Genomic DNA, 26,512 nt, shown 5'->3' with positions numbered 1-26,512 from the left:
CGCTGCAAAAATCCCTTCCTCACTCTCGGGGTCTTCCCGGCCCACACAAGACTCATGATACTCTTCTCAATCCTTTTGAAAAAAGCCTTCGTGATCACCACCGGGAGGCACTGAAACACAAAGAGGAATCTCGGGAGGACCACCATTTTAACCGCTTGTACCCTCCCTGCCAGTGACAGGGATACCATGTCCCATCTCTTGAAGTCCTCCTCCATCTGTTCCACCAACCGCGTTACGCAGGTAACGTACCTTTTACGCAGAGGGTAGTGGGTGCCTGGAACTCACTACCGGAGGAGGTAGTGGAGGCAGGGACGATAGGGACATTTAAGGGGCATCTTGACAAATATATGAATAGGATGGGAATAGAAGGATACGGACCCAGGAAGTGTAGAAGATTGTAGTTTAGTCGGGCAGTATGGTCGGCACGGGCTTGGAGGGCCGAAGGGCCTGTTCCTGTGCTGTACATTTCTTTGTTCTTTGTTCTTTGTAAGTTTAACCTATGCAATGTACCCCAATTCTTGGCTATCTGGATCCCCAAGTAGCGAAAGTCCCTTGTTACCTTCCTCAGCGGTAAGTCCTCTATTTCTCTGCTCTGCTCCCCTGGATGCACCACAAACAGCTCACTTTTCCCCATGTTCAGCTTATATCCTGAAAATTCTCCAAACTCCCCAAGAATCCGCATTATCTCTGGCATCCCCTCCGCCGGGTCCGCCACATACACCAATAAATCGTCTGCATACAGAGATACCCGGTGTTCCTCCCCTCCCCTGAGTACTCCCCTCCACTTCCTGGAACCCCTCAATGCTATTGCCAGGGGCTCAATCGCCAGTGCAAACAATAATGGGGACAGAGGACATCCCTGCCTCGTCCCTCTATGGAGCCGAAAATACGCAGACCCCCGTCCATTCGTGACCACGCTCACCATCGGGGCCCTATACAGCAGCTGTACCCATCTAATATACTCATCTCCAAAGCCAAATCTCCTCAACACCTCCCACAAATAATCCCACTCCACTCTATCAAATGCTTTCTCGGCATCCATCGCCACCACTATCTCCGCTTCCCCCTCTGGTGGGGGCATCATCATTACCCCTAGCAGCCTCCGTATATTCGTATTCAGCTGTCTCCCCTTCACAAACCCAGTTTGGTCCTCATGGACTACCCCCGGGACACAATCCTCTATCCTCATTGCCATTACCTTGGCCAGAATCTTAGCGTCTACATTTAGGAGGGAAATAGGTCTATAGGACCCGCATTGCAGCGGGTCTTTTTCCTTCTTTAGGAGAAGCGATATCGTTGCCTCTGACATAGTCGGGGGCAGCTGTCCCCTTTCCTTCGCCTCATTAAAGGTTCTCATCAGTATCGGGGCAAGCAAGTCCACATATTTCCTATAAAATTCGACTGGAAATCCATCCGGTCCCGGAGCCTTCCCCGCCTGCATACTCCTAATTCCTTTCACTACTTCCTCTATCTCGATCTGTGCTCCCAGTCCCACCCTCTCCTGCTCCTCCACCTTCGGGAATTCCAGCCGGTTCAGGAAGCACATCATTCTCTCCTTCCCATCCGGGGGCTGAGCTTCGTATAATCTTTTATAGAATGCCTTGAACACTCCATTCACTCTCTCCGCTCCCTGCTCTATCTCTCCTTCCTCATCCCTCACTCCCCCTATTTCCCTCGCTGCTCCCCTTTTCCTCAATTGATGGGCCAGCAACCTGCTCGCCTTCTCCCCATACTCATACTGAACACCCTGTGCCTTCCTCCACTGTGCTTCTGCAGTACCCGTTGTCAGCAAGTCAAATTCTACGTGTAACCTTTGCCTTTCCCTGTACAGTCCCTCCTCCGGTGCCTCCGCATATTGCCTGTCCGCCCTCAGACGTTCTTGCAGCAACCGCTCCCGTTCCCTACTCTCCTGCTTTCCTTTATGTGCCCTTATTGATATCAGCTCCCCTCTAACCACTGCCTTCAGCGCCTCCCAGACCACTCCCACCTGGACCTCCCCGTTATCATGGAGTTCCAAGTATTTTTCAATGCACCCCCTCACCCTTAGACACCCCCCCTCATCCGCCATTAGTCCCATGTCCATTCTCCAGGGTGGACGCCCTTCTGTTTCCTCCCCTATCTCCAAGTCTACCCAATGTGGAGCGTGATCCGAAATGGCTATAGCCGTATACTCCGTCCCCCTCACCTTCGGGATCAATGCCCTTCCCAAAAGTCTATTCGCGAATATACTTTGTGGACATAGGAGAAAAACGAAAACTCCTTACTCCTAGGTCTACTAAATCTCCAGGGGTCTACTCCTCCCATCTGCTCCATAAAATCTTTAAGCACCTTGGCTGCAGCCGGCCTCCTTCCAGTCCTGGATCTCGACCTGTCCAGCCCTGGCTCCAGCACCGTATTAAAATCTCCCCCCATTACCAACTTTCCCACCTCTAGGTCCGGGATGCGTCCTAGCATGCGCCTCATAAAATTGACATCATCCCAGTTCGGGGCATATACGTTTACCAAGACCACCGCCTCCCCCTGTAATTTGCCACTCACCATCACGTATCTGCCCCCGCTATCCGCCACTATGGTCTTTGCCTCAAACATAACCCGCTTCCCCACTAGTATAGCCACCCCCCTGTTTTTCGCATCTAGCCCCGAATGAAACACCTGCCCCACCCATCCTTTGCGTAGTCTAACCTGGTCTATAAGTTTCAAGTGCGTCTCTTGTAACATAACCACGTCTGCCTTAAGTTTCTTAAGGTGTGCGAGTACTCGTGCCCTCTTTATCGGCCCGTTCAGCCCTCTCACATTCCACGTGATCAACCGGGTTGGGGGGCTTTTTACCCCCCCCCCCTTGTCGATTAGCCATCCCCTTTTTCCAGCTCCTCACCCGGTTCCCACGCAGCTGTGTCCCCCCCAGGCGGTGCCCCCCCACCCACCCCACCCCATTCCGGCTCCCCCCTCTCCCCAACAGCAGCAACCCAGTAACTCCCCCCTCCCACCCCCCCGCTAGATCCCCCACTAGCGTAGTTACACCCCCCATGTTGCTCCCAGGAGTCAGCAAACTCTGGCCGACCTCGGCTTCCCCCCGTGACCTCGGCTCGCACCGTGCGACGCCCCCTCCTTCCTGCTTCCCTATTCCCGCCATGATTATCATAGCGCGGGAACAAAGCCCGCGCTTCCCTTTTGGCCCCGCCCCCCATGGCCAACGCCCCATCTCCTCCACCTCCCTTCCTCCCTCCACCACCACCTGTGGAAGAGAGAAAAGTTACCGTATCGCAGGATTAATAACATAAAACTCATCTTTCCCCCCTTTTTCCCCCCTCTTCGCCCCCCATACTCGCCCCACCACTTTGTTTCAAACGTTCTTTTTTAATAACCCGCTTTTTCCAGTTTTTCTTCCACAATAAAAGTCCACGCCTCATCCGCCGTCTCAAAGTAGTGGTGCCTCCCTTGATATGTGACCCACAGTCTTGCCGGTTGCAGCATTCCAAATTTTATCTTCTTTTTGTGAAGCACCGCCTTGGCCCGATTAAAGCTCGCCCTCCTTCTCGCCACCTCCGCACTCCAGTCTTGATATACGCGGATCACCGCGTTCTCCCACCTACTGCTCCGAGTTTTCTTTGCCCATCTAAGGACCATCTCTCTGTCCTTAAAACGGAGGAATCTCACCACTATGGCTCTAGGAATTTATGGTGTGCCTCGTGCATCTCCGTCTTCACCACCAGGCCCTGTATATCGTCCTCGTTCTCGGCAGCCTTTGCCTTCACGACCCGAAGCTCCCGCTCCTGGGTCTTTTGCTCATCCCTTAGCCCTTCGATCGCCTGTAATATCGGGGCCAACAGCTCCTTCTTCATTTCCTTTTTAAGTTCTTCCACGCAACATTTCAAAAACTCTTGTTGTTCAGGGCCCCATGTTAAACTGCCACCTTCCGTCGCCATCTTGGTTCTTGCTTGCCTTCCTTGCCGCTGCTCCAAAGGATCCACTGCAATCTGGCCACTTCCCTCTCCTTTTTCCATCCGTTTCCAGGGAGGATTCCCTTCTGGTTTACCGCACAGTGCTTCTAGCCGTTAAAATTGCCGTTGGGGCTCTTATTAAGAGCCCAAAAGTCCGTTCCACCGGGAGCTGCCGAAACGTGCGACTTAGCTGGTCATCGCCGCACCCGGAAGTCCTGGTTCCATTCTAAACCAGCAGCCAAACAGCAAGCAACAGCTTCGGAAATGAGGCAGTCGATATGTCAAAGAGGCAAGGTGCAGGTACCAGATGGAAGGTGCACCAGTGATTAAATATCTCCCCTTTGGCAGGTCAGACTGTCCCACTGTGTGCACAGTCTAACATTTCATTCAGCGCAAGATGTATCTAAATCAGGCTAAAAGTCATTTTTTCCTAACTCTCTGAATCTCAGTCAAGATTTTTCTCCCAGCGATTTGATTTTGCAATGAAGTGCAAAGACAAGTCTCCAATGATTTTAAAAAGGGTTCTCCATCCTTATCTTCCACGGTCTTCTGTTTGTACTGCTGAGACCATCAAATGTCACATGATTCCAGAACTAATCACCTTCCACAGCATAGTTTCTATATAGATTTCATTTCATAGAATTTACAGTGCAGAAGGAGGCCAGTTAGCCCATCAAGTCTGCATCAGCCCTTGGAAAGCACCCTACCCAAGCCCACACCTCCCTTGTACTCAAATTGCTTACTTCCACTGGTCGGCCTGAGCCTTTACTATTTATTGAGAGTGAGTTAGCGATGCAATTGGAGGCCGGTGGCAGGAGCAGCATCAATTGCATGCACTGCTGTTATTGCAAAAGAGATGGGACCACCATGAATGAATATTTTTAAAATAGCTGAATTTAGCTCCTTTGTTGTATGCGAAGGGAATGGAGGAAGAATTACTTGATAGGTGAGGGAGAAGGCAATAGATGGCTACGATGGTAGATTTAGATGAGAAAAGATGGGAGGAGGTCGGCATGGACTGGTCGGGCCAGATGGCCTGTTTCTGTACCATATATCCTATGTAATATAAACAATCTGTATATCCTTGTAATATATCCAATCTATATATATTGTTGTAATATGTACAATCCATATATCCTATCTAATATATACAATCAGTATATCCAGTATAATTTAAACAATCTATATATCCTGTGTAATAAATCCAATCTGCATGTCCTATATAATATATAGAATCTGTGTCCAATGTAACATATAACATTTGTATATCCAATCCGTATATTCTGTGTAATATATCCATATAGATAGAAGCAGTCGGCCATTCAGCCCCTCCAGCCTGCTCCATCTTTCTATAAGATCATAGCTGACCCGTTTGTTTTTCTGATTCCACATTCCCATCTACCCCCGATAACCTTTTGATTCCCTTACCTAACAAGCGTCTACCTACCTCCACCTTAAAAGATATTCAGTGGCCCCGTCTACTCTGCCTTCTGAAGCAGATGGTTACAAGTCACACAACCCTCGGAGAGAAAGATATTCTCCTCAGGCGAGATTCTCTGTCCCCCCCCAGGGCGTGTTTCTCGTCGGCGGGAGGTGGCGTGCCTTGGGCTGGTCCCGCCACTTTAAATGGGATTTCCCATTGAACCAAAACCACAGTTGTGGGAAACCCAAGGCGGGGGAACGCCTTCGGCGAGCGCCGAAGACACCGTCAGCGTGAACAGATGAGGGATGATCCCACATCTCTGTCCTAAATGGGCGAACCCTCATTTTTAATCAGTGCCCCTGGGTACTGGACTTACCCATAAGAGGAAACATCCTTTCCGAATCCACCCTATGAGGACCATTCACGATTCTAGATACGTCAATCAAGGCACCTCTTACTCTTCTAATTAGCCTGTGCAATCCATCCAACCTGCACATCTTTGGACTGTGGGAGGAAACCGGAGCACCTGGAGGAAATCCACGCAGAATGTGGAGAAAGTGCAATCTCCACACAGAGTGACCCAAGGCCGGAATTGAACCGGGGTCCCTGGCACTTTGGGGTAGCAGTGTTAACCACTGTGCCACTGTGGCCCCATTAGCTCTGCTAATTTCTTGATGCACCTACATGCTAACCTTTTGTGATTCATGCACCAGAACACCCAGACTCTGCATCTGAGAGCTCTGCAATCTCTTATCATTTAAATAAAATGTTTTTTTGTTGTTCCTGCCAAAATGGGCAACCTCACATTTTCCTACATTATACTGCATTTGCCAGATCTTTAGCCACTCACCTAACCTATCTCTGTCCTAATGTCCTCTTACTTTCCTGCCTATCTGTGTGCCGTCAGCTAATTTAAAACCATAGCACGGTCTCTTCATTCAAAACATTTATAGAAATTGTAATGAATTGAGGCCCCCGCACTGATCCATGTGGCACACCACTCATCACATCCTGCAAACCAGAAAAAGACCCATTTATGCCTACTCTCTGTTTCCTGGCCAATATTATATCCATGCCAATATGTTACCCCCTGCACCACAAGCTCTTATTTTCTGCAATAACCTTTGATGAGGCACCTTATCAAATGTACTTGCCCAGTGATTTCAGCAGAGTTCAGTTTTCCTGCATTAAGTAAGTGCAGAAACGTAAGTTGGACAGTAACGCAGTTCATCTGATTCGATTTGTTGTTAGTGCCGCAAGTCCTGCCAGCGACTACAGAAAGAGGCGGAAGTCCGAACCTTCAGTGAACCATCAGAGAGCACAGAGTGATCACACAATGCAGAAGAGCAGTGCTGACCTCCATGGAATAACCAGGAGGTCATTAACCAATTCTTCCCCATCTTCGCCATCCAGAATTCAAGGTAAGGAATTAGCCTACCATCAGTACGTGCAATAGGAAGTTCGGGATTGGCAGCTGCCTTTTCGAGAAACTGTTTGAAGCTTGGGTATCACCTTGCACCTGCAATGTGGAGGGTGATTTCTGGCAAATTAACCAATCGCATGTTTTATCACTTTCTGACTCCCAAGTAATCGTCAGTGTTCTACAATTCTTCAGTATCACGACGTGTGAGGTGTTTATGGGACTAAACTTATTTTTGCTTGCCAAATATTCATTGCTAACTTTCAAAAGGTCTCTCTTCAGACCTTGTATAAAATAAATGACTGGGAATATGAATAATGCTGTTTTAGTTGAAGACAGGATTTTATTGAAAGTCTTTTCAGCATCTCCACCGAGGTACAGTAGCTTCAGACAGCCAAAGGGATAATGATCCTAACGAATGACTTTGAATGAAACCTCGGGAGAAAGGGTGTGTAACGATAATGCTGATATTTGTTAATGTAATGATCCACAAGATTTTGGATATCTCTTCCAGTCGGACGGCCCAGATTGTAGATTCCAGTATTGACACACTAGTCCCCTGAAGATTTGTGAAATATGACAAAACAGATCAATCTTTAAGCTGCTTTGAAGCGTATTTGTTGGACATGTTATGTTGTCAAAGCAGCATTGTGGATAATTCTGAACTTAAGAAAATACTGAGTTTCTGTGAGGTCAGAAATGATGGTCTTTTCTTAAAAGGTCACCAATGTCATACAGGTCCCTTTATTTTAAGCTGAGATCTAGAGCTTTTCCTCCTGTTGATGTGCTCTTCAGTTCTGCTCATTGTGTTGTAATAGTGTGCAAAGCTATGGATTCATGCATATGCTAAGAATCAATTAGCTGACGTAAAAGAGAATGTTAACTTAGATTAACATAGAACATACAGTGCAGAAGGAGGCCATTCGGCCCATCGAGTCTGCACTGACCCACTTAAGCCCTCACTTCCACCCTATCCCTGTAACCCAATAACCCCTCCTAACCTTTTTGGACACTAAGGGCAATTTATCATGGCCAATCCACCTAACCTGCACGTCTTTGGACTGTGGGAGGAAACCGGAGCACCCGGAGGAAACCCACGCAGACACGGGGAGAACGTGCAGACTCCGCACAGACAGTTTCCCAGCGGGGAATCGAATCTGGGACCCTGACGCTGTGAAGCCACAATGCTATCCACTTGTGCTACCGTGCTGCCCACAAATGACATGTCAATTTGCTTTGCTTCTCTTTTAAAGGTTGCTTCAATAAAATAGTGGGGGTGGGATGGGGGAATTCACATTCTCGGAGTGTCCACACATCCCAGACCGTATGAATCCAGCTCACTGATATTGTCAGCCCCACTCTTGATTTGTATATGATGTGGCATTTGAGGGGATTTGATATGAAAACAGAGATTTCTGCTGATCAGGAAATATCCGTGTCAGCTATTGCTGAAAGGATAAGATAGAGACATTACAAAGGGTGGTACTTTCAAATCTGGATGCTCGGCTTGTTAAAACTTTGTTTAAACCTCTTGGAATCGTAGAATCCCTACAGTGCAGAAGGAGGCCATTTGGTCCATCGAGTCTGCGCCGACCCTCTGAAAGAGCATCCTACCCAGGCCCACTCCCCCACCCCATCCCCGTAACCTCACCTAACCTTTGGACACCGAAGGGCAATTTATCTTGGCCAATCCACTTAACCTGCACAACTTTGGTCTGCGGGAGGAAACCGTAGGAAACCCACGCAGACATGGGGAAAATATGCAAACTCCTCACAGACAGTCACCCAAGGCCGGAATTGAACCCGGGTCCCTGGTGCTGTGAGGCAACAGTGCTAGCCATTTTGCCGCCCCATCAACCACACACCATCCCCACAAAATTATCCTGTTTTGTACAGTTGGACACAATCGTATGTGATGCATATTACAGCATTTAATAAGGGTATTAACTTTGGCTCAATGGTTGCATTCCTGCCTGAATAAGAAGGTCAGGGGTTCAATACCCAGTCCAGACACTTGAGCACAGGCTGACAGCTTACTGTCTGATATGCTAACTGGCGTCTAAAGTGTATTCAAAGATAAGAGTTGTCTCCAAGTGTCCAGACCAATACATACTCCTTCTCAGATGAAGGTCAGGTTTACCTGCATTACTACAGTGACGGAAAGACTTTCAGGAGTGCTTCATTGGCTGTGATGTGCCTTCGACAGTCCTGAAGTTGTGAACAGTATGATTTGAATGCCTGTGCTTCCTTTAGAACATGTTTGGTTCAGTCTAGACTAAATTTCTGTCTATATAATTAGAAGTCCTGTTGCACTCACAGCCATGCTTCTAAACTCCAATTCCATTAAGTCTCAGAGACCCCAAATCTCCCAGACCTTATCCACAATGAAGATAACCCGGACAACAATCCTAGGCCCAGTTACTCCCTGCCTCTTCATGGCCACAGTGTTCCCACTTGCCCCCAGTCACAATTCTAGCCCTCCACTTTTACTTTTGCTGATTATTTTAGAACAATTCTTCCTGATTGATCCCAGTGCACACTTCCCATACAGTGCATGTTGTCCATCATCTTTATCTGTTCAAAAAGATGAAGCAAACTTGAGAGCAGGACAAGCACGTGAGCAACGGTGCTTTAGAAGAATGAGGGGAGCCCAAATTGAGGTATCCAAGATGACAAAAGGTATGGATAAAGTAGACGTGGGGCGGATGCTTCCTCTTGTGCAGCATTCTAGAACGAGAGGTCATAGTCTTAGGATGAGGAGAAGCAAATTTAAAACAGAGATGAGGAGAAACTACTTCTCCCAAAGGGTTGTGAATCTGTGGAACTTTCTACCACTGGGTGCAGTGGATACTGGGACAGTGAGTACATTTAAGGAGGAGTTAGACAGGTTTTTTGTTTTTAATAAACATATTATTGAAATATTTTTGGTATTATAACAACAACAAAATAAACAATATACATGAAACTATAAACATAGTGCAAAAGCCGTCTCCCTTCCTTACAGGTCCCACCTTTATTACCCCCCCCCCCCCCCCACCTTCTGCTGACAATTAAATTTCCATGAAGAAGTCGACGAACGGTTGCCACCCCCGGGTGAACCCTAACACTGACCCTCTCAAGGCGAACTTGATTTTCTCCAAACAGAGAAAGCTCGCCATGTCCGATAGCCAGGTCTCCAACTTCGGGGGCTTTGAATCCCTCCAAGTTAATAGTATCCATCTCCGGGCTACCAGGGAAGAAAAGGTGAGAATGCCTCTTTTTCCTCCTGGACTCCCGGGTCTTCCGACTTCCCGAAAATCACCACCTCTGGATTCAGTGCCACCCTTGTTTATAACACCGTGGACATGACATCTGCAAACCCCTGACAAAACCCCTAAGCTTCGGACATGTCCAGAACATGTGGACATGGTTCGCTGGTCCTCCCGCACATTTTGTCTTCCACCCCAAAGAATCTGCTCATCCGGGCCACTGTCATGTGAGCCCGTAGAACGACCTTGAATTGTATCAGGCTGAGCCTGGCACATGTTGCGGACGCGTTGACTCTACTCAACGCGTCTGCCCATAGACCATCCTCTATCTCTCCTCCCAGCTCCTCCTCCCATTTGCGCTTCAGCTCCTCGGTTTGCATCTTCTCTGACCCCATAGGTTCCTTGTAAATGTCAGAGACGTTCCCTTCTCCCACCCACCCTCTGGAAACTACCCTGTCCTGAATTCCCCTTAGTGGTAGGAGTGGGAAGGTTGACACCTGTTTATGTAGGAAGTCCCGCACCTGCAGGTACCTGAATTTGCTTCCCCTCGCCAACCCAAACTTCTCCTCCAGCGCCTCACACTCGGAAAGCTCCCCTCTATAAACATGACCCCCATCCTCTCCATCCCTGCTCTCCGCCATATCTGGAACCCCCCATCCGTACTTCCCGGGACAAACCGGTGATTATTAAAGATTGGGGACCAGACTAATGCTCCCTCTGCCCCCACATGTCTCCTCCATTGCCCCCAGACTCTCAGAGCTGCCACCACCACGGGGCTGGTGGAGTACCGTGCCGGCAGGAACGGCAGTGGCGCAGCTACCAATGCTCCCAGACTGGTGCCCTTGCATGAAGCCACCTCCATACGCTCCCATGCCGACCCCTCCCTCACCACCCACTTCCTGATCATGGCTATCTTCGCCGCCCAGTAATAGTTACTAAAATTTGGCAGCGCCAGCCCACCCTCTCCCCGACTCCGCTCAAGCATTACCTTCCTTACTCGTGGGGTCTTGCCCGTCCAAACGAGCCAGTGATCACTTTGTTAACCCGTTTAAAAAAGGACCACGGAATAAAGATGGGCAGACACTGGAATACAAACAGGAATCTCGGGAGGACCATCATTTTCACCGTCTGCACCCTCCCAGCCAGTGACAACGGAAGTGCGAAATAATCCTTCGTTTGGTCTACTAGTCGGGCCAGATTTAATTTATGCAGCCAGTCCCATTCCTGCGCCACTTAAATGCCTAGGTCCCTAAAGCTTCCCCCTACTAATCTAAATGCCAACTCCCTCAATCGCCTCTCCAGTCCCCTCGCCTGGACTGCAAACATCTCATTTTCCCCATATTTAGCTTGTACCCCGAAAACCGGCTATATTCCCCATGAATCCTCATGATTTCTTCCATCCCCTCTATTGGGTCCGATACATACAGAAGCAGGTCGTCTGCATAGAGTGAGACTCTGTGCTCTACCACTCTCCAGATCAGCCCCTTCCAGCCCCTTGAGACTCTCAGAGCAATTGCCATCAGCTCTATAGCTAGCGCGAACAACAGTGCGGAGAGGGGGCATCCCTGTCTCATCCCCCCCGGTGTAGTCTAAAATAGTCCGATGTTGTCCTATTCGTCCGTACGCTTGCCACAGGAGCTGATACAGTAACCTGACCCAGTCAATAAAGCCCTGCCCAAATCTGAACCGTCCCAGTACCTCCCACAGATAATCCCATTCTACCCTAACAAAAGCCTTTTCTACATCCATTGCGATCACTACCTCCATCTCCCTACCTTCCGGGGGCACCATGATCACGTTTAACAACCTTCTCACATTGGCCACCAACTGCCTACCCTTAACAAACCCCGTCTGGTCCTCCCCAATAACGTTTGGAACACGATCCACAATCCTGGAGGACAAAGTTTTGGCCAGCAATTTGGCTTCCACATTCAACAGGGATATCGGCCTGTAGGACCCACACAGCTCCGGCTTCTGAATCAACAAAATCGTAGCCTGTGACATCGTCGGGGGCAGCAACCCTCTTTCCCTTGCCTCATTGAATATCCTCATCAACACGGCCCCAATATCCCAGAGAACCTTTTGGAAAACTCCACTGGGTACCCGTCCGGCCTCGGGGCTTTACCCGCCTGCATGGCCTTCAGACCCTCCGCTATCTCGTCCAACCCGATCGGGGCCCCCAGCCCTACTACTAGCTCCCCGTCCACCTTTGGGTAATTCAGCCCCTCCAAGAAGTGCCTCATCCCCATCAGCCTCGTAGGGGGTTCCGACCTGTACAGCCTACTGTAGAAATGCCTAAATGCCTTATTCACCCCTGCTGAATCTCCAACCAGGTTCCCATCTCCGTCATTTACTTTCTCTATCTCCCTGGCTGCCTTCCTCTTTCTAAGCTGCTGCGCCAGCATTCTGCTGACCTTCTATCCATGCTCATAGATCGCTCCCCTCACCTTTCTCAGCTGCTCCACTGCCCTCCCTGTGGTTAACAAGCCGAACTCCGCCTGTAGCCTCCACCATTTCCTTAAAAGCCCTGCCTCTGGGGTCTCCGCATACCTCCTATCGATCTGTAGTATCTCCTTTACCAGTCGGTTCATCTCTGCCCTGTCCACCTTCTCCCTATGGACCCGTATCGAGATCAGCTCTCCTCTGACCGCCGCCTTCAGTGCTTCCCAGACCACCGCTGCTGAAATTTCCCCCGTGTCGTTGACCTGCAGGTAGTTCTGAATACATTTCCTCAGCCGCTCGCACACCTCTTCGTCAGCCAAAAGTCCCAAATCCAACCTCCAGTTCGGGCGCTGGTTACTGTCTTTACTAACCTGCAGGTCAACCCAGTGCGGAACATGGTCTGAGATTGTGATCGTGGAGTACCCCTTTCCAGGAGAGTTTTTTTAGAGCAGTATGTAAATAGTCCAACTCGGGAAGGGGCCATACTGGACCTGGTATTGGGGAATGATCCCATCCAGGTGGTTGAAGTTTCAGTCGGTGATTACTTTGGGAATAGCGATCACAGTTCCGTAAGTTTTAGAATACTCATGGACAAAGACGAGAGTGGTCCTAAAGAAAGAGTGCTAAATTGGGGAAAGGCCAAGTGTAACAAAATTCGGCAGGAACTAAAGAATGTGGATTGGGAGCAGCTCTTTAAGGGTAAATCCACATTTGAAATGTGGGAGTCTTTTAAGGAAAGGTTGATTAGAGTGCAGGACAGACATGTCCCTGTGAAAATGAGGGATAGAAATGGCAAGATTAGGGAACCATGGATGACGGGTGGAATTGTGAGACTAGCTAAGATGAAAAAGGAAGTATACGTAAGATCTAGGCGACTTAAATCTGATGAAGCTTTGGAGGAATATCAGGAAAGTAGGACAAATCTCAAACGCGCAATAAAGAGGGCTAAAAGGGGTCATGAAATATCTTTGGCTAACAGGGTTAAGGAAAATCCCAAAGCCTTTTATTCGTATATCAGGAGCAAGAGGATAACTAGAGAAAGGATTGGTCCACTCAAAGACAAAAGAGGGAATTTATGCGTGGAGTCAGAGGAAATGGGTGAGATTCTTAATGAGTACTTTGCATCGGTATTCACCAAGGAGAGGGACATGACGGATGTTGAGGCTAAGGATGCATGCTTAAATACTCTAGGTCAAGTCGGCATAAAGAAGGGGGAAGTTTTGGGTATTCTAAAAGGCTTTAAGGTGGACAAGTCCCCAGGTCCAGATGGGATCTATCCCAGGTTACTGAGGGAAGCGAGGGAAGAAATAGCTGTGGCCTTAACAGATATCCTTGCAGCATCCTTGAGCACGGGTGAGGTCCCGGAGAACTGGAGAATTGCTAATGTCGCATTGTTTAAGAAGGGTAGCAGGGATAATCCAGGGAATTATAGACCTGTGAGCTTGATGTCAGTGGTCGGCAAACTGTTGGAGAAGATACTGAGGGATAGGATCTATTCACATTTGGAAGAAAATAGACTTATCAGTGATAGGCAGCATGGTTTTGTGCAGGGAAGGTCATGTCTTACAAACCTAATAGAATTCTTTGAGGAAGTGACAACGTTAATTGATGAGGGAAGGGCTGTAGATGTCACATACATGGACTTCAGTAAGGCGTTTGATAAAGTTTCCCATGGCAGGTTGATGGAAAAAGTGAAGTCGTATGGGGTTCAGGGTGTACTAGCTAGATGGATAAAGAACTGGCTGGGCAACAGGAGACAGAGAGTAGTGGTGGAAGGGAGTGTCTCAAAATGGAGAACTGTGACTAATGGTGTTCCACAGGGATCCGTGCTCGGACCACTGTTGTTTGTGATATACATAAATGATCTGGACGAAGGTATAGGTGGCCTGATTAGCAAGTTTGCAGATGATACTAAGATTGGTGGAGTTGCAGATAGCGAGGAGGACTGTCAGAGAATACAGCAAAATATAGATAGATTGGAGAGTTGGGCAGAGAAATGGCAGATGGAGTTCAATCCAGACAAATGCGAGGTGATGCATTTTGGAAGATCTAATTCAAGAGTGGACTATACGGTTGAAGAGTCCTGGGGAAAATTGATGTACAGAGAGAGCTGGGAGTTCAGGTCCATTGTACCCTGAAGGTGGCAACGCAGGTCGATAGAGTGGTCAAGGAGGCATACAGCATGCTTGCCTTCATCGGACGGGGTATTGAGTACAAGAGTCGGCAGGTCATGTTACAGTTGTATAGGACTTTGGTTAGGCCACATTTGGAATACTGCATGCAGTTGATCGCCACATTACCAGAAGGATGTGGATGCTTTAGAGAGGGTGCAGAGGAGGTTCACTAGGATGTTGCCTGGTATGGAGGGTGCTAGCTATGAAGAAAGGTTGAGTAGATTAGGATTGTTTTCGTTGGAAAGACGGAAGTTGAGGGGGGACCTGATTGAGGTCTACAAAATTATGAGAGGTATGGACAGGGTGGATAGCAACAAGCTTTTTCCAAGAGTGGGGGTGTCAATTACAAGGGGTCACGATTTCAAGGTGAGAGGGGGAAAGTTTAAGGGAGGTGTGCATGGAAAGTTTTTTACGCAGAGGTGGTGGGTGCCTGGAACGCTTTGCCAGCGGAGGTGGTAGAGGCGGGCACAATAGCATCATTTAAGATGCATCTAGTCAGATATATGAACGGGCGGGTAACAGAGGGAAGTAGATCCTTGGAAAATAGAAGACAGGTTTAGATAAAGGATCTGGATCGGCGCAGGCTGGGAGGGCTGAAGGGCCAGTTCCTGTGCTGTAATTTTCTTTGTTCTTTGTGTCCACCACCCCAGCCAGTAAGGCCCTGCTCAAAATAAAGAAATTAATCCGGGAGTACACATTATGCTTGTGTGAGCAGAAGGAGAACTCCTTCACCCTCGGCTGCCCAAATCTCCATGGATCCACCCCACCCATCTGCTCCATGAACCCTTTTAGTTCCTTTGCCATTGCTGGCACTCTGCCCGTTTTCGAGCTTGACCGGTCCAAGCCAGGGTCAATAACTGTGTTGAAGTCCCCTCCCATTACCAACCTGTGCGAGTCCAGGTCCGGCATCTTCCCCAGCATCCTCTTTATAAACTCCACATCATCCCAATTTGGCACATGCACATTTACTACTACCACCTGCACCCCCTCCAGTTTCCCACTGACCATAATGTACCGACCTCCCACGTCCGAGACTATTCTACCCGCTTCAAACACCACTGGTTTATTGATCAGGATCATGACCCCTCTAGCTTTTGAGTCTAGTCCTGAGTGAAAGACCAGACTGACCCAGCCTTTCCTCAATCTAATCTGGTCAGTTACTCTGAGGTGCGTCTCCTGCAACATTACCATGTCCGCCTTCAGCCCCCTAAGATGCGTGAACACACGTGTCCTACTGACCGGCCCATTTAACCCTCGAACATTCCAGGTGATCAGCCTATTTGGGGGGCTCATTGCCCCCCCCCTTTGCCGATCAGCCATGAGTTAGACAGATTATTAATTGGTAATGGGTCGAAGGCTTATGGAGAACGGGCAGGACGGGAGTTACATTCAATTCCTTCTTGAAATCACACAACGTTTTGGCCTCAACTACTTTCTGTGGTAGTGAACTCCAAAGATTCACCACTCTCTGGCTGAAGACATTTCTCCTCACCTCAGTCCTAAAAGGTTTACTCCTTATCCTCAAACTATGATCCCTAGTTCTGGATTTCCCCCCACCATCTGGAACATTCTTTCTGAATCTACCTGTCAAATCCTGTTAGAATTTGATATGTTTCTATGAGGTCCCCGTTCACTCTTTTCAACTCTAATGAATATAACCTAACCGACTTAGTCTCTCCTCATATGACAGTCCCACCATCCCAGGGGTCAGTCTGGTAAACCTTCGCTGCACTCCCTCCACAGCAAGAACATCCTTCCTCAGATAAGGACACCGAAACTGCACACAATAGTCCAGGTGTGGCCTCACAAATCCCCTGTACAAGTGCAGTGAAACATCCCTATTCCAATACTTCCAATCCTCTTGCTCCAAAGACCACATAGCATTTGCCGCCTTTACTGCCTGCTGTACCTGCACGCTTACTTTCAGCGACTGATGCTCGAGGACACCAAGATCTCGCTGAGTATCCGCCACTCAATTTACACCCATTCAAACAATAATCTGCCTTCCTTTTTTTGCTACCGAAATGGATGACCTCACATTTACTCTGGAACAGGTGGAAGAAAGAGATATTTACATTTATACCTCACTTTTTATGACCGCCATATATTTCAAAGTGCTTTTGAAGTGTAGGTCACTTTTGTAATGTCGGAAACACAGCAGCCAATCTGCACACAGCAAATCTCCCCCAATAAAGCAATGTGCTAATGACCTGAAAACATTTGTGGGATGTTTATTAAGAGATAAATAGCAGCCACGACACCAGGGATAGCTCCCCTGTTCTTTGAAATAGTGCCCGAGAGAGCAGGTTGGGGCCTCAGCTTAATATCTCCTGCAAAAACCAGATAGTAACTCCTCAGGCAAATTCGAGGGAAAAGAATTAAGGAAATTCCCCTCAGACCCACCTTGTCAATTGAAACTAGTCCAGGAAATCACTGTCCCTGGATTCCCTGTCATACTCTACTTTCTGTCAGAAATGAGAGAGAGCCACTTATCAGCACCAGCAACTCTCTGACCCGCCCAGGCAAAACTTAAGAGGTCCACAGAGGATCTGACTAAAACTTTGAGTGATTAGAAAAATCTTGTAAATGAGGTCAGCCGGAAATGGGCCCAGCTCTCACTTGAAGTAATTCAGCAAATCCGTATTCACCTTTGGAGATGGCAGTCTGTTCCAGGGGTCCACTATTCTCCCGGCATGGCACAGTGGTTAGCACTGCTGCCTCACAGCAGCAGGGATCCGAGTTTGATTGTCTGTGTGGAGTTTGCCCTTTCTCCCTGTGTCTGCGCGAGTTTCCTCCGGGTGTTCCGGTTTCCTCCCACAGTCCAAAGATGTGCAGGTTAGGTGCATCGACCAGGCTAAAATTTAGTGTCCAAGGATGTACCGGTTAGGCGGGGTTCTGGGGATAGGGTGGGGGAGTAGGCGTGGGTAAGGTGATCTTTCAGAGGGTTTGGAGCAGACCTGATGGGCCGAATGGCCCCCTTCTGCACTGTACTGGTTCTAAGATTCTAAACAAACCACTGCCTGCCCTCTAACCTACATCTGGACATTTGAAACTTATAATTGGGACCCCTTCAACTGGCACGCAGTCTGTTCATTTTGTTAGCTTAATAACCTCAGACTGTGCCCCTAAGTCTACCTTTCTCTAAATTGCAACGTTCTAACTTTTAGCCTATCGTGACGAGCAAGATTCCTTCAAATGGGAATTACTATAGTGGTTCTTGGCACCTTTTCCAAGGCCTCACGTGAAAGAGACCAAAACTGGACAGAGGTTAATTTTTAAACAAAGATGAAGCTGTTATGAAAGCCTTGTGTGAACAGGCTGTCAGTGACACGAAAGAGAGAGAGAGAGAGACAATGGAAAAGAGCTTTAGTATTCAAATTATTTAATATAACTGACCTGTGGGATTATGCAAACTCTTATAAAAGTGTGCATGTTCTGTATACAGTTGCTGAAGGATGCCAGCTCTGCCAATTTTTAGCTTGGCTTAAATTTCCATTTTTGCACACTATTGAATATATTTACTGTTTCAGTACTATAATGTGCCTTGGCCTGCAGTAGCAAAATTGTATGAACATCTGACTATAATGTCTACACAGCAAAACTGAAAACAAAAAGTAGTTGTTTTCAAAGAAAAATCAATTCTAAATGATCTGGGCGAAAACATTAGTAATTATTTAACTATGTGAATCGCCTTTGATGAAACTTGTTGAATGGTTTTGGAAAAATGTTTTATCGTGGTAGGTTTAAAAATGAACTTCCGGGCAGCACGGTGGCACCGTGGTTAACACTGCAGCCTCACGGCGCCGTGGTCCCAGGTTCGACCCTGGCTCTGAGTCACCGTCCATGTGGAGTTTGCAGATTCTCTCCGTGTTTATGTGGGTTTTGCCCCCACAATATAAAAGATGTGCAGGGTAGGTGGATTGGCCACGCTAAATTGACCTTTAATTGGAAAAGAATTAATTGGATACGCTAAATTTATATTTTTTTGAAAGTGAACTTACTGTTCATTGAAGCTGGCGGGCTAAGGATAACCGAATGGCGAATGTAACGGCCATTATTTTCAGCTTGAATGTCCACGCCTGAACATGTTTTTAAAACATTGTTTTAATTTTATCGTCACACAAGAAGATGAGTTGCAGTTAGCAAGTGAGGGAAATGTAACTTGATTAAGCCACAAGAGTTGTGGGCTCACGGTTACCAGGCTAAAGGTATATTAAGGGTAGTATTTATTTAGCCAGTATGCATTATCCCATGCTGCTGGCTTTGTGGGGGTGGGAAGCATGGGGGCGGGGAGAGTGTTTAAGTATTTAGCCCTTTTCAATGTTAACTTTGATTGCAAAAAGTAAAAATTTGGCCTAAGTCAAGTGTCCTCGAGAAAACAGAGCGACAAACGTAACATGACCAATGCTCGTGAAAGGTTTCGCATTTTTAGACCTAACCCTAACTCTTCAAGGCAAAGGAAATACCTGTTACAATAATCTTCACAGTGGCCTTTTACCAGGTATGGCTAAATACATTTGATAGTAATTATGTTCATGCGCTCTTCTTACATCTTTGCTTTTCTGCTACTGAAATACTGTCTTGAATGCCTGTTAATTCTGGAATTGTCTCTCTTTTAACCATGCTGCTCAATGGATCTGAAAGGTGGGGATATTAGCAGATCATACCCACCCCTTCTTAGCTGTGTACTTCAGAACCAGAATGCCTCCCATGAGTTAGGTCACAGTAGTCGCCATAGCCAGCCCCTGGTTGTAATAACACCTAGTCCAAAACGGTCTGTCCTATTCAAGAATGGCTGGCACCTGAACCGACAAAATGCAGAAGCCTGGAGCAGCACGGACGAAGCAACTTCACCAAAGCTAAAGTCTCGCAGCTGTGATGACCTGCTGCAAAATGACTACATTGAGGTTCAGGAGGAGCAGACAAAGTCCGAGAGCATGGTGTCATTGCTTTGCGAAGATCAACCCAAAGGTGAATACTCTAGAAGTTGGCTGTCACCTCATGGGACTGGGAATGAGAAGCCCCATCGGTCACGAATTCGCTGCAAGTCAGCCCGTGGTGGTAAAGGCTTCTTGAAGTTGTACAAGAAAATGCACCATATAAACCGCAAGGAACTAATAAATCCAGAAGTAATCTGCACTGTAAAGTCTAGGGTTTTGCAGTACGAGCAAGAGCAGCACAGGGGCATCTTTCCAGATTGGAAAAAAATTTCCAATGAGGTGCCTCGGGACATGGTGCCAACCAGAATCTCGGAATTTGAAAAACTTATTAAGTCAAAATCTATGCCCAATCTGGACAATGTGATTTTATCTGAAGCCTCCTATACTGCTGCTAGTAAGACAGTCTTCCCTAGACGACGCTTATCTATTGAATCTTTGCTAGATGAGGAAAATCAAGGCAGGAAAATGTCCATGATGCAGCAACATTGCATGTCCAAAGTTATGATGCCAATTCATATTAAAGTAACGAATGAAAACCAGCAAAGACTAGCATCAAGGTTTGAACATTTGGAAATGGACAGTGACCATGAGGCGGTGGTCTCAGACCTCAGTGACTGCGTTCCGATTGAAGGCTCCTCATTTTGTAGTGAAAGCGACTTTGACCATTACTCATTCACCTCCTCTGAAAGTTTTTACGGCTCAGGGCACCACCCCCACCACCACAAGCACCTTCTCAGCTCCTGCAAAGGCAGGTGCCCAGCCTCATACACCAGATTCACCACCATGCTGAAACACGAACGGGCAAATCAAGAGAAAAGGACAGCTCCAAAGAAACCTGAAGCCGAGTCTAACCTTTCAAAGTTAGCCTTCCTCGTCAGCCCTGTGCCTTTCAGGAGGAAAAAGGGCCTGCCTCCCCAAAGAAAAACTGAAAAGCCAAAATCTAAATCCGTGTTTGAAGCGCTGGATTCTGCTTTGAAAGATATCTATGATCACATCAAAGCGGAAAAGAGGCGCGGGAGCCTACCTGACAACAGCATACTCCACAGGCTTCTAACTGAACTGCTTCCAGATATTCCTGAGAGAAATTCCTCCCTCAAGATACTCAGGAAGAAAGGGAGTCCGCAGCCTTCCGAGCGGCAAGAGAAGGAGGTTAATTTTCCTTTGTACCAGTGTGATTATGAAAAAAATCCTTTTAGTGCCTCTTACGAGGACATGGACACCAACAACAACCCAGGGAATGATTACACGCACTACCAAGGTGGCATATAAACCATTATCTTCACTGTGTGTCTGGGAATTGTCTGATCATCAACCATTCATTCTTCATCCATTTTGCCATCTACACTGTAAATTTAATTGGGTGATATCTTTATAGAGTCAGGATGTACGGCCCCATGTTCAGCATTGAGATGCTGTACCTAGAGGAACTGCTTGTGCACAATAAACAATTGAGCATAACTGGGGGTGGGGGGGGGAAAGCAAAACTAAAAAGACATTTCAGGTAAAGCATATGGTTGAGACCTATTGGATGAAAGGCTTCTCATTCTTCACCATAATTGCTTGTCAGTTTAGCTCATGAACATTTCTGAAATGTGTAAATGCTTTAAAAGTTCAATACATGTTAATTAAACAATGCCAGTATTTATTTTTTCAAATTATCCAGCATTAAACACTATATATCTATCCATGTAATATAGAATAATACTTAATGAATAAGTGACTATTTAATTGCCATGTCTCTGATCATTGATTCCTCGTGAAGGTTAACATTCATATTTGCTCATTTAGATTGATAGAACATTTTTTTAGGCACAGTTGAGGGGAGAGGTGAAACATAAAATGTACCAGTCATCTTTTCTCTCATTTTGTTTAAAATTAGATCAAATTGGGACGGCACGGAGGCACAGTGGTTAGCACTGCTGCCTCATGGCGCTGAGGTCCCCGGTTCGATCCCGACCCCGGGTCACTGTCCGTGTGGAGTTTGCACATTCTCCCCATGTCTGCATGGGTATCACCCCCACAATCCAAAAGATGTGCAGGCTAGGTGGATTGGCCACGCTAAATTGCCCCTTAATGGGAAAAAAAGAATTGGGTACTTTAACTTGAAAAAAAGTGAGATCAAATTTCACATAAGTTTTCTTCAGTTGATGGATTAAATTGAATGTGGCTTTATAATATATTGTATAAATATTCATGCCAAGAGCCATTTTTTAAACCATTCGGCCCATTGTCCTGTGTCAGAGCGGACCCATCCCGCAAGAGCTTTCTGCTGTAATCCCATCCCCGTCTTACCCCTCCCCCACCTCATATGCTTTTAAAAGCTCAGTGATGAAGTGAAGGTCTTTGCCACGGGCCTTGATTCAAGGCTGCCCATGAAGATTTAGTGTACATTGGAGCATTGATATAATTTGTTTGTCGTGTTCCCCCCACCCCATTATTTCAACTTGCCTTTGATTCTGGCATTATCTGTGGCATCCAGAAATACAGCGGGTATCGAACAGGCTGAATTTTAATAATCATGGCTTTAAAAAAAAATTTTATTTGACACTCTACACTTCAAGGCCCGAGTGGTCGTTCAACAGTAATTGCAACTCAATATAACATCACAATATTGTTTGCCAAAACTTCTTTAATAATAATTATAATCATTATTGTCACAAGTTGGCTTACATTAACACTGCAATGAAGTGTTTTCAATGGAGTTTGTAGCATAAAATGTTGAAGTTCACGTTAAATTACTGATTCGCTGTTGACCGCATCAGCAAAGACTGCAACAGTGCCCCCTGTGATGGAGCAAGGTATCACCGACGGCACCTTTAGGGCCTCCACATTTAACTGCACTTGTGGTCACCAGAAGTTGCTGTCAGTTTTATACTGTAACGATGATGAGCGCTGACAGCTTCATTGACATTGCAACCCAAGATTACAGGCCATATATCTTATTGCTTTTAGATGTTGCTCTAAAATCTACTGTGTGTTTTTACTTTCCCTCTGTTTGACTGATCCAGGTCCACCCAGTATTTAAACTGTCGGGAGCTGCATCAGCTTAATATCTAGTAGGAATGCAGCTGTCTGTGATACTTGGCTATGCCAGGATTCCACCAACACACTTAGAAATAAAGTCAATTTGCTTTTAAGCAGGGGACAAAGAATGTATCCATTTTTAATTGACCTTTTGCTCCCTCTGGTATTGACTTCATGGAGCTGTGCCAAAATGTTCTATTTAAAAAAATGAAACAAATAGACTTTGGAAGAGTTCCCTATTCTATTAAAAGAGGTGTTGTGACCATCCATCCGTAACCATCATGTTGCTAGAGCTAATCATACTTCAATGTTGCACTGTTAATACTACAACACACATATATATATAAATATAGGAATTGCATTAAATCAAGGGTAATAATAGTTCAGATACTGTAGTGTATATAGGACCAGAGGGAGAAATGGGTTTGGGCTAGTGTGAATATTTACTACTTTTCCAATCATTTTTATGTTCTCATTTGACATCATGAATTGCAAACTACATGTAGACTCTTAACAACAGTATGATTTTTTTTTTGCCCTGCTTGGTCTCAATTTGTTTGACTTCACATAAAATGTTTACTCATCAAATGGTATTAAATATGTGTAGTCTGAAATCCAAAACAATACTGTATGATAATTGTCCACAGAGGAGCAACTCAGGACTTTCAATATTGCCCGTTGTTTATTCCTGTGTCAGTAAATAATCAGATCACCCATTTATCGACTCTTTATCATTAATTGCTCAGGTCATTGTGCCGTTTCTGAGCACAGGGGAATTGATTTCAATGCAATCTTTTGTGGATTAGATTAGGCTTCGCAGAATATCATTCCTTCGCCACAACATTACACCATTAACCGCCCAGATTCAAATGTAAACACTTTTTTAAAAAACATTCTCTTTTCACAAATCCTCCCCCTCAGCCCACTTTGTGCATCATTCTTAACTTCAGCTAGGTTATCCTCGGGAAGACAAAGCAAGAGAAGTTAGATTTTCAGTGAAAAGTAACGAGGAGAGAAATTGAAGAATGTGATTGCTTCTTCCCCCACCAGAGCTGTGCACTGGGTGGCAGAGCACTGACTGCGTATTCCAGGGAGAGGGTAGGTGAGTTTCCCTCAATAATGACGCTTAGAGATTAAACTGTAAAGAAGGCTTTATTAGACTAATAACTATGCTACAGCTATGGACGAGAGCTGACTGCTATACAGACCATGAGGCAGGCCTTTATGTATGGCTCCCAGATGGGCGGAGCCAGAGGCGGAGTCCCCAGGGTTCCAAGCCCGGTCTTAAAGGGGACATCACCTTACATGATGATAAGGCAGTAACCGTTCATCACAGTAGGTGAAAGCAGAGAACAGAAGCCATGATACAAGAGCTTCTGAGGGTGCAGGGAGAGGTAGAGGGGCAAACAGGGTTCAGGTAAGAAGTTCTAAAAAGTAGAGCCGCAACCCACCTTACCCATGATGGAGGCATAACCAAGAATATTGGGTAACTAATAACATAGCGTTAGCTGTATGGATTCTAAAGCACCATGTGCAAGAAATGCTTGTACAGTCCATTTTTATAAAGCTCATCCCTTGGTGGAGGTTTGCAGGATGATGGATGCATTATTGCTTCAAATTTGAGGAAAATCTGAAAATGCCCATAAGCACCTAACATGGCATAACGCCATTGTCTGCTGTTGATAGGAATGCAATCAGTAAAAATCTACCACCACAGAGAAGATGCCACTGAAATTTTTAAAAACTCCCCTTTTCTGGTTGGCAGTTCCCTTTCCCAGTTGATTCCATCATATCCTCAATATGTGCTGTGTGGCGTCTGAACTGCTGCCTCTGTGATCTCAAGTCTGGTGCCAGCTATATTACTCAGCTGAGTGCAAATCTTTACAGACTAAAGGGTAAGTGATGTTTCTGAAGTCCCCCGGCTATTTTCTATTGGCATAAATCTAGTACCAAATAGTCTTACGTTAAACTCGGAATATCTGTTTGTGGTGAGTTGTGATTATCAGGATAGAGCTGGGTAACCTAGAAGCGGCTTTGCCTAATTGACTCCAAACTGAATAAACCGTGGGGGCTATTTAGCAATGAGTTAAATTTCCACAGCGCAGCTACCAGTGAAAACAAGTACAGCTAGCATGCCATGAAGGAGTGGTTAATCAATTTAGAGTCAAAACTGAAGGAATACCCTACAACATATTCACATTTTAGCTTCTACAGCTCAACATAGCAATGGGTTTCTGGGTGACAGATAACAAGGAAATGAGCAACACGCCACATATTCTGTCTCCTGAAGTCATGTCGTTTGATCTTGCTTTAAATAAAAAGAGAACTTCTCGAGTTCTGTTTCAGAGACGAGCACCAGAGATAAAATTATAGAGCATATGTATGGACAGGAATTTAGCCAGACATTCCACTCTACAAGTGCAACAGTCAGTCCGTTGAAAATCATAAGAAGCAAGCTTGACGACTAGTTTTAAAACCGAGGGTAGTTACGAGAGTGCAGTGTTCAAGCACAAAGGCTCCACCCGGTTTTGAAACCATTCTGGAGCATTTTTCCAAAAATTAAATCCGGGGAATGCCCGTGGTTCCTTGATTTGTTTTGATTTTCCTGAGCCCTGGCTGCACTCAGCTGTATTCTTATTCCACTGCCGGCAACTCCTATCAGTGGAACCTGAAGCCCTTAATCTCACGTCCCTGCATCAGCAGAAAGCCCGTATGAGGTTTCTTCATGGGCATTAATCTGCATTTGAACCTAGCCACGGACAATGCCAGAAGGATCGCAGCAACCGTAGATTCACTGTGCCCAGAAATCTGACCACCCCTTTGAGAAATGACAATTATTCAGAAGCCGACATCTTTCCCAGAATTACTGGAGGAATATATTTGAAAACCCTTGGGATTAGTGGCAATATTCCAGTCAATTCATAAATATGGGTATGGTTTCTGACCAAGCAGCCAAAAAAAAACTCCATCTGGTCCATGTTGTGGACAACGGTGTTTGAGCTCGTTACTCACTTCAGTACGTTTTATTTCGAATAGATCAGGATTCTCATAGGATTGTCTCAGAAATGGGCCGAGCAACGTTAAAAGATCACAGAGGACCAACAGATGAACCTCGTAGGAAACCAGAAGAAAAAGAGGTAACTGAGAAGGGACAACACCGCAATACTACAAATTATCTTTGATTTTATTTCTGGATATAGATTTATATAGAATGTCATAAGCTGAATTTTTGTCAAGTAAAATATTTTAAAAAATATATTGAAATAATGCAAGGGTTAACTTGGACCAGACCTCTTTCAATATGTTCCTATCCCTCCATGTGGTTATTTTCAATGTGCATTGTCGTACAGATATTCTTCTAACTCTCGGGAGCCTTTGTAAATGTGACACTGTCACACTCATGCACATGCCTTTTTCAATTGGTCCCAGGGCGAGAGGATTTTTAAACTTAATTGTCTGTTTAAGAAAGAAACATTGCACCTTTTCTAATCACCAGACATCCTAAAGCACTTTACAGCCAATAAAGCCAAATTTATGCATGGCAGGGAATGCTAGTTGGAATCCCAACATCGAGCCGCCATTTTGAGTGGGAGCCCAGTACCGAGATCCAACGGCAGGCCCCCCCCCCCCCCAAAGTGCAAATCCTGCCCCACCCTGCTGACATATAGGGACAATGTCCCCAACACCAATATCACGATTCCTGGGTATGTCCTGTCTCATCAGCTGGACAGACCCAGTAGAGGTGGCGGCACAGTGGTATACAGTCGTGAGAGAGTTGCCCTGGGAGTCCTCAACATCGGTTCTGGACCCCATGAAGTCTAATGGTTTCAGGTTAAACTTGGGCAAGGAAACCGCCTGCTGATTACCACGTACCGTCCACAATCGGCTGATGAATCACTA

The 26,512-nt window shown here is 46.3% G+C and overlaps 1 protein-coding gene across 25 annotated transcripts in view; it reads left to right on the top strand.

Annotated features, from left to right (window-relative positions):
- Positions 1 to 26,512, top strand: part of LOC140429207 (sorbin and SH3 domain-containing protein 2-like) — a 1,121,994-nt gene that overhangs the window by 922,953 nt on the left and 172,529 nt on the right. For 23 of the 25 annotated variants that reach the window (XM_072515915.1, XM_072515921.1, XM_072515899.1 and 20 more), the window contains 3 exons: positions 6,616 to 6,785; positions 19,293 to 20,846; positions 25,649 to 25,749. In XM_072515915.1, coding sequence (XP_072372016.1) covers positions 6,616 to 6,785; positions 19,293 to 20,846; positions 25,649 to 25,749 — 1,825 coding nt within the window. The remainder of the gene's footprint in view (positions 1 to 6,615; positions 6,786 to 19,292; positions 20,847 to 25,648; positions 25,750 to 26,512) is intronic. The other 2 variants (XM_072515920.1, XM_072515919.1) reach the window with 1 other exon arrangement.

This window comes from Scyliorhinus torazame, chromosome 9, assembly GCF_047496885.1.
Source record: "Scyliorhinus torazame isolate Kashiwa2021f chromosome 9, sScyTor2.1, whole genome shotgun sequence".
NCBI classification, from domain to species: Eukaryota; Metazoa; Chordata; class Chondrichthyes; order Carcharhiniformes; family Scyliorhinidae; genus Scyliorhinus; species Scyliorhinus torazame.
This window is presented reverse-complemented; position numbering and strand designations above follow the sequence as displayed.